This window comes from Equus asinus, chromosome 24 (assembly GCF_041296235.1).
Source record: "Equus asinus isolate D_3611 breed Donkey chromosome 24, EquAss-T2T_v2, whole genome shotgun sequence".
In the NCBI taxonomy this organism is placed as follows: Eukaryota; Metazoa; Chordata; class Mammalia; order Perissodactyla; family Equidae; genus Equus; species Equus asinus.
Window position 1 is genome coordinate 54,817,075 of NC_091813.1, and position 14,410 is coordinate 54,831,484.

The 14,410-nt window shown below is 36.3% G+C and overlaps 1 protein-coding gene across 9 annotated transcripts in view; it reads right to left on the minus strand.

The window, feature by feature from the left end:
• The window catches only part of TBC1D32 (TBC1 domain family member 32), a 178,783-nt gene that overhangs the window by 164,054 nt on the left and 319 nt on the right, over window positions 1-14,410 (minus strand). For all 9 annotated transcript variants that reach the window (XR_011497821.1, XR_006519202.2, XR_011497822.1 and 6 more), the window contains exons 2-3: window positions 14,233-14,390; window positions 4,175-4,336 (exon numbers count right to left, since the gene is read on the minus strand). Coding sequence is in view for 6 of the 9 variants with exons in the window: in XM_044757205.2 (XP_044613140.1) it covers window positions 4,175-4,336; window positions 14,233-14,387 (317 nt within the window). In the remaining 3 variants the exon portion in view is untranslated. The remainder of the gene's footprint in view (window positions 1-4,174; window positions 4,337-14,232; window positions 14,391-14,410) is intronic.

Genomic DNA, 14,410 nt, shown 5'->3' on the forward strand with positions numbered 1-14,410 from the left:
GCAAGGAATATCGGCAAACTGGCCACAGGAAGAAATAAGAATAATAATTTTTAAAATGAAAAAAAAAAAGAAGAAACCAGATAGCTAAACCTCAATATCAAGAATTAAATGAACTAGAACTCAATAGCAGCCATTGCAATTTTGAAAAAGCCACAGAAAACCAGATATAGGATAGAATATGGACTCCACTGAGAAGATTCTTTCATACCCCAAGAAGTCAAAATACGAAAAAGCTCTAACAGGTAGTGAATAAAAACCACATCAATTAACAATGAAAATCTACATAGTAAGTACTTCCACTTGCATATGAGTAATGTATGACAGATTCTACAAACGAATACTTCTATGTCAAACCACTATTTAAAAAATAAATATCAAAATGTTTAATTAGGAAAGTAATTTGTAAGTATTACAGTAAAAATGTTGTTAATAGATGTACTGTTGCCACATTAGCACTAAGTAATTTCTGAAGAATGACAAAAAAATAAAAATCAAACGAAAATACTCTGTGCAATTTGAAATCTTTCATCCATGATTCACAAAGCAGAAGACAAACATTCATTAAGACATTTAAAATCTTTGTGAGGTAATTATTATCGTATTAATTTTACACATGGATAAATTAAAACACAAGAAAATTAAATGGTTTACCCAAAGATAAAAAGCAATTTCCTAACAATCCCATATAAAACTTTGCTCTTAGCATTAAAATGCTTTCATTTTCTGACTAATAAAGTGTTTTAGTACTCCTTTTAGAATAAGTTTAATAATACTGCAAAAAACAGACTACTAGGAATTACAATATTATCCAAAGATGGAGATGACTCCAGTTTTTTTTTCCCTCCAAATCCAGAAATAAGAAATCTTGATCGCTATGGCTTTTATTTAATACATATTAGTGGTTAGAACTTGCTAAATTTATTTATAGCTGTACACTGTCACTTTGTTCAACACCATATTTATTTAGATAATACAATAAGTTGTCACAAAGGGAAAGAAGTCTTGTCCAAAGTCATAGAGAAAAGTTTAGCTCTTTAAAAATAAATCAAATTTAATGCTTTAAAATACCATAGCTAATATAAGCTCAGGTATATATTCCAATTTTTCTAACACTGGAAAGATTCTAAGCTTCAACGCCTGCCTTCAAACGGCAATAGGAAGCAACCATGATGGCCCAGCATGGAAAGAAACCCGATGCCAAAGACATCTACAGACATCACGTACCTCCAAGTCCAGAGAATAGAATTAACAAAGCAAACTTCATGTCTCCAAAACATCACCAAAAATAAATTTGTGGGATCCAAATTAAAAAGATTTTACTGTGCATAAAAATTATGTAAAATTTTTATTAGAATAAAAAAAATTGCCATCTAGCTTCAGAAAGCAATTTTCAACATCAGATAACACTAATATGCTAGCTGCCCTACGAATTAGAAGCTAAAGAATAGAGCAACACTCATAAGCGTGAATTACGGAGAAACTAGAAATCTACCCTACTTGCCCATCCTGCCCTTTACAGCCCTGAAGTCTCCTGTTGTGTCACATCTCATGCTGGGGGGAAAAAAACCAGACCTTCAAACATCCATCACATGGCAAGGGATGAAAGAGAATTAAAATGAGGAATATCCACGTAGCTGAGCTTGAATATGAGAAGGAAACCTCAAACCTTCTTTCACCTCAGTTACTACCGTGTATTAAATGGTTTTTTGAATGAGAGGTAGGCATTTTGTCATGTTGTTCCACTACTCAAGAACCCAGAGTGGCTCCCTAACGTCTATAGCATCCACTTGGTTTCCACTCGAGGCTTCCATTCACCTGGCCAACTTTCAGCCTCATGACCTCTTTAGTCAAAAGACAAGGTTTTTAAGGCACCAACTCAAGCAGAAACGATATTGTTCCCCATCTTCTGTCAGGCTAGAAAGGCAAGCAAACAATGAACAATATACATGGAGAGCGTTTATAAAGGGTTGAAAGTCAGATATGTATACGCCACACAGTTCCTGCCCTTAGGAATCTACAGTGGATTAGTAGGGAGTCAAGAACACAAGTAACTATAAAAAGAACATTCTAAGAATTCTTACAGGGTGATACACACTGAAAATTGCCCCCAAAAGGGAACTAAGAGAAAGACAGCCTCCACACTGGACTCCAATATGAAACAACTGTACCACTTGAGACAAGTCACTTAATTTGCCTCTCTAGGTCTGTAAAATGAGGGGCTTAGAACAAATGATTTCTAAGACATTTTCCAGCACTGATATTTTAGTTCTATGGAGTCTAATTAATACAAGCTGTGCTCGTAAGTGACCAACTTACCTTCTTTAGTCTTCCATGACGACTGTCAGACTAGGCTGAATGATACTTGTGAGAGAGTTTATTAACTGTCCCCGGTATTCATCCTCCCCCTCTTCCAGGTAGTGTTAGGTTAAAACCCTTCCCCAAAGTTTTCACTTCGGGCACAGTCATCAGCTAGGTATTAAAGTTCCAAGTCCCCAGTGTAGATAAGTGTGAGGACACGACCAAGTTTTAGCCAATAAAAAGTGAATGGATAAAGAACCTTGCCCCCTACTTTTCCTTCCTTTGGCCAGGTTGAAATAGCTGCAGAGTTAGTGTGCCTGCTTCAACCACACAGATGAAGGTAATACCCAAGGACAGGGGTTGGCAAAATACGTACTCTGGACCTAAACTAACCTATCACCTGTTTTTGTAAACAGAGTCTTATTGGAACATATGCATGCTCTTTCATTTACATACTGCCTATGGCTATATTCATACTACAACAGTTTGCAAAGCCTAAAATACTTACTGCATAGCCCTTTACAGAAAAATTTTGCTAGCCCCTGCCCTAGGATGTGAGGGAATAATAAAATAAAAGGGACCTGGGTTCTCTGGATGAACTCATTGGGCAGATCCACCTACCTATCCCTGCACTCATGGACTCGTGAACTGTTATGTAAGAGAAAAAAAATTGCCTTCTTTGAGGCTCTATATTTTGGTGTCTATTTGCTATAGCTGTGTAAGATGTTTTCTAACTGATATATTCTTCTTCTATATTTCCATATGATCTTTTGCATATCTCACAGCACTTACCATACTGTATCGAAACTATTTCAAGTTTCTTTCTCAGTGTAATGTCAATTCCCAAAAACACTATGGATTATTGGAGGGTGGGAGGTGGTTAGAGTGGTTGCCAGGGCCTGAAAGAGGGAGGGATGGATAAACAGAGTACAGGGGATGTTTAGGGCAGTGAAACTACTCTGTAGGATTCCATAATGGTGGATAGATGTCATTATAAATTTGTCCAAACCCACAGAATGCACAACACCAAGAGTAAACTCTAATGTAAACTATGAACTCTGGGAAATAATGATGTGGCAATGTACGTTCCTCAATTGAAACAAACATATTACTCTGATGGGAAATGTTGACAATGGGAAAGTCTACCTATGTGTAGGAGTAGGAGGTACATGGGAAATTTCCATACCTTCTGTTCAATTTTGCTGTGCTGTCTAAGTTTGCTAAACCTGCTCTAAAAGTAAAATTTATTTTAAAAAAAAAGTGAAAGGCCAGCCTGGTGGCGTAGTGGCTAAGTTCACGTGCTCCGCTTCCGCAGCCTGGGATTCAAAGGTTTGGATCCCAGGTGTGGACCTAGCACTGCTTGTCAAGCCATGCTGTGGCAGCATCCCACATAAAGTAGAAGACGACTGGCACAGCTGTTAGCTCAGGGCCAATCTTTCTCACCAAAAAAGAAAAGAAAGTGAAGGTGTAAATCATCAGGCAAATATTTAGGGAAAGGGTGTCCTACATAACAGAAGCAACATGAGCGCAAATCCCTGAGGGAGGGCTTTGCCTGGTTTGTTTGAGAAAGAATAAGACCAGTGTGGCTGGAGCAGAGGGAGAGGAAATATGGTAAGAAATGAGGTAGGAGAGGGAGCAGAAGGCTCATGGTGCACCTTGCAGGCTATAGAAGGAACTCTGGATTTTATTTTGAATGAGATGAGATTCATCTCTCTTTGAATCAGAGAGAGCTGAGTGGAAGAGTAGCACCATCTGTCTCACTGTTTTAGAGAATCCTTCTGGAGGGAAAGAGATGGTGGGGGGCTTAAATCAAGTGCTTTCAAGGAACACTGCTGAGAGAAAAGTTCCTTTAAAACATTATTGTGGCCATACTTACTCTTTAGACTCCTGAGTTCTCTTAGTGACTTGCTGTACAACTGTGTCATAGCCAGATTCCTCACCCTGACTCTGATCAGATGTCCACTTTTCCATTTCTTCTTCAATCATAGACCCCAAAGTGTCGCATATATGCTGTCTAAGGTATTTCACAAATTCGTAGCTGAAACAAATATTTAAAAAAATGAAAGCAATAAATATCATGAACTAAATTATTAACTATACCCAGAAAAAATGTTAGCACAGAAAGATTCGTAACATATTTAGCTTTCTTACCTTAAACCAGGATTAAAGTATTTATTCATCTCAAATCATCAAGCTAATCTGGAATTTTGTTGTTTTTTTCTGGGATACTTGGTCAAGATCATTATTTAAACATGACGGGAAGTTGGAAGCAAATTTCTGGATCAACCTAACCTTTAATGGGTTAGGAGTCTTTTCACACTTCTTTATTATGCTCCTGTCTTTAATGTGTGATGTAAGGGTGAGGAAAGTAGTTGTTAAAGATTTTCATAACTATTCAAGCTGATGAGGAAAACCAGAAGAGAGTAAGAGCAATTACGAAAGAATAAATAGGAAAAGGTTAAGCTCCATCACCAGAAGAGTTTTTGTGTACATTTTGAAAGTGGTAACTGACCTACATTTCACCTGATCACCTCTTGTCTGACTGTGTTTACAGAGAGAAGTATCTTAGATAATTCAATACATTGCACATTTCTCCTCATACTGTTAGGTTAATGGTAACATTAAAATTAGTCTGTAAATTCAGACAATACAGCGAATATGAGAGGGCAAGTGTTCCAAAAGTGGATAATTATTTTATGAAACATGTTTACTGAAAATAAAGAGCAACGATTATAATTAACACCATGATTTAGAAGGTTAAATTTTTGTGGTCTCTCAAATGACAAAGACAACTTAGGACAGGCCATTTTTGTAAATACCACTATGTTCAAGACTTTCAGTTTGACTATATCGCAGTATAAAAGCCCTGTATATATGCAGTACAGATGATCAAGGAGAGTCTAAATAATTTTCTCCCCATAACTATGAGTCCATCATGGCATCCAGCATATGGTCTTCCGTCCAACATTCACTAAATGACTGAATGTCCTCTACACAACAGCCACCTTACGTAGGCAGTCAAAGGACTTCATTTTTAATTTTAACTGCTTTTGATTGGGATTTCCTCCCCTGCCCATTTCTCCTTAACTCTGAACACATTGCTACTTCCTAGAATCCCCGTGACTGCTTCACTAGTGTAAGTGGCAGGCCTGCCACAGACAGTGCAGGCCTCAAAAGTCAGATGGAGATATGTGACAGGAAGCCATGCTACTGCATGTACTTATAGCAAAAGCACAGGCTCAGAATCAAAAAGGTCTGAGCGCCAACTCTACCACTCTAGCTGTGTGACCCTGGGCAAGTCTCAGTTTGCTCATCTGTAACTCAGGAATGATCATGTCTACTTCATCCCATTATTTTAAATTAAGGAGGCAGTAGACAAGAAACTTAAACTTTATAACTGCAAACAGTTAGATTAAAAAGAAAGAGTGCAGCAAACGTATTCTCCACTCCCACAGCTTCAACTCCAAATTCAATAAAACAGGTGATTGCTTTAGCTCTTTCTTCTGCCAAAACGTCTCTCCAGGATGCCAGACCTCTATATAACTGCCTGATGGACAAGGCTACTTTATGTCCTTTCACCATATCAGTCAGCATAATCAAAACCAAATCTATCATCCTACCACCTACTCACAAACCACCTTCTCTTGTAACATATATCTTTGGTAATGGCACCATCCTTCAACCAGATACCTGTGTATAGCCTCAAACAGCTTTAACCACAATCTTTTCCCTTACGGCTCTTATCTAATTAGTTAACAAGCTCTCTAATTCTGTAATTTTTCCTCTACAACTTTTCTTTCCCTTCCCACTGCCACCAGATTAATGTTCACATCTTCATAACCTTCAGCTAAACAATTGCAAGAGCCCTCTTAGGTCATCCTATAAATCAGTGGTTCTCAGACTATACCATGGATCAGAATCACCGGAAGGGCTTGTTAAAACACAGATTGCTGGACCCCACTCTCAGAGCTTCAATTCAGTAGGTACAGACTGGGGCCCAGAATCTGCATTTCTAACAAGTTCCCAGGTGAGGCTGATGTTGAAGCTAAGGCCAATGCCGATGCCAATGCTGCAGGTCCCAGGACCATAATTTGAGAACCACTGATGTAGACAGATTCTGTATTCAGAGAGCTTTTAAACTAGCCTGTTCTTAGAATCTGATCAGCAGATTCCTACCCAAAGAAGCAGTACCAACTCAAAATATTAACGAATAAATGCACATTTAGTTGCTTTATATTAGAAATATTTAAAATATATAGATATCATTTTATGACCCTCTGTATTAACTGGCTTCTTCAATTAACAGACCAAGCATCAACTCAATAACTTAGAATAAGCAGGTCCTGCCATAGTTTTAGGAATTAGGTAGAATTAGTTTTTAATTTTCCTCCCCTACTGATTAGATGTGTGAGACTAACCAAATTACATATCCTCTCTAGGCTTCAGTTTTTTCCATCTATAAAATGCAGAAAGCATTTCTCTTGGAAATCATTATAAATATTCTAGATAATATATGCCCTGCACCTATCACAGAGCCTGGCATAAACTGAACACTCAGTATTATTGTCATTATTATTAAATTTAAGACCTACTTTGCCATTGACATTTAAAGCACTCTGAGATCCCAATTTATCCTACCAGATTTACGTTTCATTACCACCCTTTACACATGCCCAACACTCCCCATGTTTTCTTTTCCCAACACCTTTGATAATATCATTTCACCTAATTTAGTGTTTTACCACCACCTCTCCTTAAGTAAGATCATCTTCTACAACCTAAAATGCTACCTTGTGATAAAGCCTTTCTTGGTTTCCCAAAACCTGATAGTCTTTTTTCTCCCAAGCCCTAATAGTACTTTGCCCCTCTCCATTAGCACTTAAAATATTCCATCTTGTGTGTAGTCACAAGATGTATCCTCTGCTTGGCTCCTGACCACATCTAAATCCAGATTTTTATATTCTTTATATCCTTGAGAACAGGACATATTCACTTAGCATATCATCTGTAAAACCCTCTACAATACTTGTTGGACTGAAATATAGGACTGGGAAAGGGTTTCTCTCTTCCTTTCCTTCAATATCAGTGGCTGTTAGTTTGAACTTGCTTATCCTTTCTAAATACTTGTTTTAGTCATTAGTTCTTGTTCATTTACCACTTGTTAATAATTTCACATAGCATTATGCTATAATTAACCCCCCCGTATATGGTCTCTTATTCTTCCTATATTCCCCTCTGTAAGGACAAAAGAAAGAAGAGAAAAAAAGAAAGGAAGGGTAGAGCAGAGCAAAAAGAACTCCTTTCTTCCCAACTACCCAGCACATTTCTGGCACTAACATTATTTTTCAGGACTCCCAGACAGACACCATGGAATGCTCTTTACCTTCTCCATCTTCTGCATCCCACGCCCACCCACTCTATCACATCCATCTAGTCACCAACACTTGTTAACATTTCCTACACATCCCTTGGCTTCATCACTTCCTCTGTTTCTTCATTTCCATCAATCAGAGCAAAACCACATCACCTCACACAGATTACTAGCAGCCTTCTTGTCTTCTTGGCTTCACTCTTCCCTCTCATGTGTTATCTCGAACACTGTAGTCAAATTGGTCCTCAAAAACCAGTGATTTACTTCTGAGTTAAAGCCATTTTACTCATACCAAAACCTCACACCACGTCACATACCTGTCTCAGTAAATATTTGTTGTATTTAAAACTGATTACCGGCTGTCTGTTATCCTTCAAATACAACTTCCTTGGCCTGGAATTTAAATACCCAATCAATCAAGCCCCTTTATCAGGGCATCTCCATTTAAATAAGATCACAATCAATATTCTGGACAAACCACCAACCAGGCTGATTTGCATATAAGCAAGGAGAGACTTTTAAACCATAACCATGTGTTAAGACTCTGTGCTAAGTACTTTATTGTTTTATTTACAATATGAGATTAAAATAGATGGGGATATAGGTTAAAAAGCTAAAGAGCCTTGTCAAATTCACAAGCTACTAATTCAGATTCACCTTACTCCAAAATCCACATCATTCCCACAACCCCACACTCCCCCAAAGATGTAAAAATTGCAAAAATGTTTAAGTAATAAAAAAAGATGTTCTGTAGTCATAAATTGAGATTGGGAAGGGATAAATGTAATACTCATATTTTTACCAATTTGTATACTATTTAACTTCTTTCATTTAGGGAGGTAAATCTATTACATTTTATTTTCTCAAAATTATAATTGGCATATTATATTTAATAGTATAATTTAGTTAAAAATTTATTTTGTTATTCACTGAATTTACTTTTAAATATTTAATAGTTATAGTAAATGTATAGCTAGGAACTTCTAAGCTTTAATGAAATAGTTATCTATTAAGAAGAGCAGAAAAGGGAGAAAAAAATATTTTGTAAACTTAATGTCCTGTAATATTTGATTAAAATAATAAACGAGAATTTTCAGAAATACTCCAAGAAAAACAAAACCCAAACTTACTAAATCACGTCACAGAAAACAGCCTCTAATCATCACCCAAGCAGTCTTTGCTTCTTCCAGTGACTCACCACTGCCTTATATTACTGGAAGATCTTCCCCTATGCAAGCAAACTTCCCAGCCATTGTAAACGTAAACTGTTTTCTGGTTTGTATATTTCTAATTATATACCAAATCTTTGCATATTCTATACAAAATGGTGAAAACTTACACAGGCAAAACAGAAGAATTCAAAGATTAAGTTTTCAAGAGAATCCTTCAAAGATACTCTTAAATAATTTTTTAACATTTGACAGTCCCTCTACTGCCTTCTCAAACACACAGCTGGCTCTCAGACAGAGAAGGCAGATGTGCATGTTGAGATCTGAAGAGCGAAAAAAGGTTTGTGTTCTCCACAGCTATCCCATTTCTTTATTAACATCTTCAGACTTAACATAATTCTAACTGTGCTGGAAAGACCAACAATATAATATTATAGGAATAATACATCTTTGATGGTCATGGACTACAATAAATACAGTTTCCATTTATTTATATTTTAACTGAAGTCTATTAATATTCATTGCTCATTTTTAAATTTTCTAATAATGGAGTTTGTTATAGTTTTTTAAAGGATATGGTCTACACAATCAATAAATGGATCTATAATTGTTACACTTCTAGAAATCTATGAATCAGATTGCTTCAGGTTTAAGTACAGGGATCAATCTTGCAATCTTAGACAAAACACCAGACCTAGCTAAATTTCAGTTTCCTACTGCTTAATGGTGATGATAATCCTAATGTGAAAACTGTTTATTACATATAGCATTTTTTTATACTTTGACACTTCTCTCACCAAATATACTATACACATATTTGACTAACCTTGTTACCTTAAAAGTAACTTAATGAGAAAAAGAAATTTGGTTTCAATGATACTATTATCAAAAGAATGCAAAATATCTTTCTGCAAATATTCCTCAAGGAGGGATATTAAAACCTAAGAGGACAGTTGTTTGCTACTAAAAAAAAATGCAACTTCACCATATTTCAGAAGCAGCTCAATTAAAATACACAGCAATGTGCCTGATCATTTTGGTTTACTGATAAATATGAAAATTTTCACACTTACATAGGAAAATTTTACAAAATTGAGTAAAAGAACATTCACTTTTTCCATTCTTTTTTCTCCAGCTTTATTACCTAGATTTTCCAAGAAAATTTAATGATTTTTTTTCCATGATGAACTTCTGACATGTTCAAAATATTTATAACAAAATATGCAGATACAGAGATTATCATTACAACATAAGCACATAAAAAATCTACTACAGGTTTGTTTCAGGAAATCAGCCTTTTAGCTATTTCAACAAGGAAGAACTTTTTCAAACATATATAGAAAAATCTATCAGTGATGATATGCTTTAAAAAGATATTTTATAAGTTATGAATTATAATGCTGATATGTTGAATTCTTAAAACAGATATTTCAGAATCATATGATTTATTATATGACAAACTTAAATTTATATATTAGTATATAAAAGGCTATGTAAAAATAAAACAAGTATTTTCTAACATCTACAACCCTTTAGGTCAAAGAATAAACTTCTGAGTCATGATAAAAAGTTACTAGAAATGTATTCATTAATTATGGAAGCATACATATCATTCCTAGCAATTTCTCCATACAGGGATAGAACTTTACATAATGGATGTTTTCCTGAAGCTACACATAAACACACTAGAGTTCACTAATTTAAAAAGTCACTGGTCGATTCTTCTGTAAAACAAAGAATAAACCCAATTCAATAAATATTACCGTGTTCCTTCTGTACGAAAGCAAAAATAGATTAGAGGGTTGCAAACATGAGCCCCTTTATTAGAGACTGTTACAATCATTAAAGTTAGTATCTCAAAAAACCAAAAAAACTATAATACAATTCTCACTGAAATGCAAGTAAGTATGCTCTAACTCTGCGGTTCTCAACCCTGGCTGCATATTAGAATCTCCTAGAGCTTTTTCCAAAACACCGAGGCCCAGCCTCTACTATTCCCCCAGGAAATTCTGATTCATTTATGCTAAGGCCCATTATCAGTATTTTTTAAACAGACTCCAAGTGATTCTAGAGTAGCCAAGATTAAAAACCAGGGCTATTGATTTTATAGGCAGCCAGTCTAAGTGTAAATATTTACATAACACAAACATATATAATGAAAGCAATGTCCTCTTCTCTACCTCTTTCCCCTCCCACAGGCCTCAAATCCTTGCTGCTACTTTTCAGAGAAAAGGGAAAAAGCTTGCATCTTTTAGAGAATGTGTAGAGGTTAAGGTGGAAAAACAGAAGCAGCTACGGAAAGCAGAGTTTCGTGCAGCTGCCCAATGGAGCAAATCCCCAGATTGGGCTATACTGCCTCCACTATGGTTTCTCCCTAAAGGACTGCATTTTCCCCCACTGGAAGTTATTATACTACCCGAAACTCCATCATTTATGGACTCAATTGTCTTAACAACCATCTTGTTACAAAAATGCCAACAGCCTGGAGACACCAGTTTCCCCTATAAGTCTGTTTCATAAACGTATTTTTCTTGCTATACCAGGACAATAGCAGGTGGATTTAAGGAACCAATGTTCTGATAGTGGACATGGCATGAGAGACAATTCTGAAGTATGAAACACTTTGGGAGGCAATATATATGTAAGTAACTTAAGAATATTTAGGGGCCAGCCCAGTGACGCCATGGTTAAGTTCGCATGTTCTGCTTCTCGGCAGCCCGGGGTTTGCCGGTTCGGATCCTAGGTGCAGACACAGCACCACTTGGCACGCCATGCTGTGGTAGGTGTCCCACACATAAAGCAGAGGAAGATGGGCACGGATGTTAGCTCAGGGCCAGCCTTCCTCAGAAAAAAGAGGAAGATTGGCAGTAGTTAGCTCAGGGCTAATCTTCCTCAAAAAAAAAAAAAAAGAATATTTAGTGTTCAGGTGAGTTAAGTCACTGAAAATAAAGACAAAATATGAGTGAGCACCTGGACTAACTGACCTTTAGGATCTCATCCAATTCTGAGACTATAAGACTCTATCAAAACACCAAAGACAAGCATCTCCTCCTGTTTTCCTTTCCTACATAAGGAGTCCCTTCCTCCTAAGACACAGATCTCAGGCTACTGCAGCTAACACATGAATTTTACTATCTATACTTTTTTTTTGGCAAGGAAGGCTGTCCCTGAAGTAAGAGCTCTGTCAATCTTCCCCTATTTTATGTAGGATGCCAACAAAGCATGGCTTGATGAGCAGCATGTAGGTCCACTCCCAGGATCTGAACCCCCAAACCCTGGGCTGCCAAAGCAGAGTACACAAATTCAAGCACTATTCCACTGGGACGGCCCCTACTATCTATACATTTAAAACTAAAAACTACTTTTAGGATTATAAATCTTACTTTTAAGACTACAAACAACTTTTAGGATTATAAATCTTACTTTTAAGATTACAAACTAGTTATAATTTGAATGTGTCTGGGTTTTTTCAGGTAGGCCACAAGTAAATCTCTTTAATAAATAGGAAATATTAACTGTGTAAGTTAATCAGCAGGCATTTAATCTATCTAACAAGCTGCTGAAGAGCAAATTATATTATTACAACAGTTATTAGACTGCTGAGAGGAACCAAAATGATCCAATTTTAACTTGAAAAGCACTTAAAAATTGACACAGGTAAAGCAATACTCATAGGCAAATGTGTAGCCTTAAATGTTTACATTTAAAAAAAGAAGAAAGGTTGCAAATTAATGAGCCAACCATTCATCACAAAAGTTTTAAAAGTTTCCCATGAAGGAAAAAAAGCAAAGAGCAGAAATTAAAGAACCATAAAATAAACATATAATAGAAAGGAAAAACAAAGCTAATAGCTGGTTATTTGAAAAGACTAATAAAATTAATAAACTTCTAGCAAAACAGATCAAGAACAAAAGAGGGAAGACATAAAAAACAAGGATAAAAAGGGGGACAGAACTACAGATACTAGAAATATTAAAAAGGTAAGAGGATATTAACAAAAAACAATGCAAATAAATTTGAAAATCTAGATGAAATGGACAAATTCTCAGAATATGATCCTAGCAAAAACGTACTCAGTAATTTACAACTATTTTAAACAACTATTTGCATGTGAAATAAGAACCCCAAATTTAATGCTGATACAGATTTGTGTCAGGTAAATTAGTATTACATGCGTATATAAAACATTAATGATGAAATGACTGAAATCTGAGAAAGTTACTGTTTTCTGTATGCCACTATTTAAGTAATAAATCAACAGCTAACCAATACAAGCTGGTGTCTGGTATCTCCAAAATAAAGAATATGATCATCCACTGTCAGCTATTAGTAGGGGATTCAATGAAGCAATAAACAAGAAAATCATGGAAACACAAAAGAAACCAGATGTATAACCAGAAATACTAACTAAATTAGAAACTCTATATTAACAAGAATTCTTTCCACACGTTTTAAAACTCCCTGGAGAATCTGGTGAAACCTGTAAAATGCTCCCCCGATAAAACTGCAAGAAAACTCAAACTTTTGCATAGAATATTAAAGGGCTCAAGCACCCCTGATACCCAAGTATGAACGGACAGGAGTTCTATATAAGCAGAACTTCAGGACACACAAGAGTCAGTACAAGTAACACAAGAAAAAACTTAAACGTCATCTCTGTAAGATCAAAATCAAAGGCAAACACTGAATTTAAAATACCACTGCTACTAATAATAAATTGAGGTACTCAGAAGTAAACTTTTTAATGGAGAGGCTTAATTTAAATTATATAAATCAAATCAAAAGAAAAACACAGGTCTCTAAGGAAACATATCCTTCAAGATCTACCTGAAATAGTACCTTATTAAACTTCCTACCTCTACTGCTCCCAAACCCACAGCACTCCGTACCTCTTCTCTGGCCCTTATATTCCTGGCATGTATCACAGCCATCTGTGTATGTGCCTTATTCCTTTATAAGAACTTAAACTATTCCACAGGAAGTTAATAATCCCACTTCAGTATTCCTGCAACGCTCAGAATGAATAATTGGCGCAGCCACTGAAATATTAGACCAGCAAAGGAACGGGGATCTTGGGAACTCAATGCTTTTAGGTAGAGTAACAGGAATTCCTTGAAGTAACAGAATTACTCTTAAAAGAATAACAGTAATTTACAATTAATGCTACTACGTTGCCAAGGAGAAAAAATAAAGATTGTGTTGAACATAACATCGCGGGAGCAGAAGCTTTGGAAAATAAGCAAAGAATAAAGATAAATTCGGCATTTGGGTAAATAAACCTCCAACTTGGGCGCTATTTTAACAATAATCAAATGAACCTTCCTTATCCAACTACACTTTGACCTTTCCCGGATCAGGTGGTTTGTTTGCTTAAGACATCAAAAGCAATTTTACTTGTGAAAATTTTCATCAGTTTCCTCCAGATGTAAGAGGATCTCCTCGGCGCACTCCAGGGAGGGCGCACCCCTGATTTTCTCCTTCACGCTCTGGAACAACTGCCTCAGCATCGCCTGCAGCACCGCCTCGTCGTCGCCGGAGAAACGCGCCATCCTCTGTCGGAATCAAACGTCCA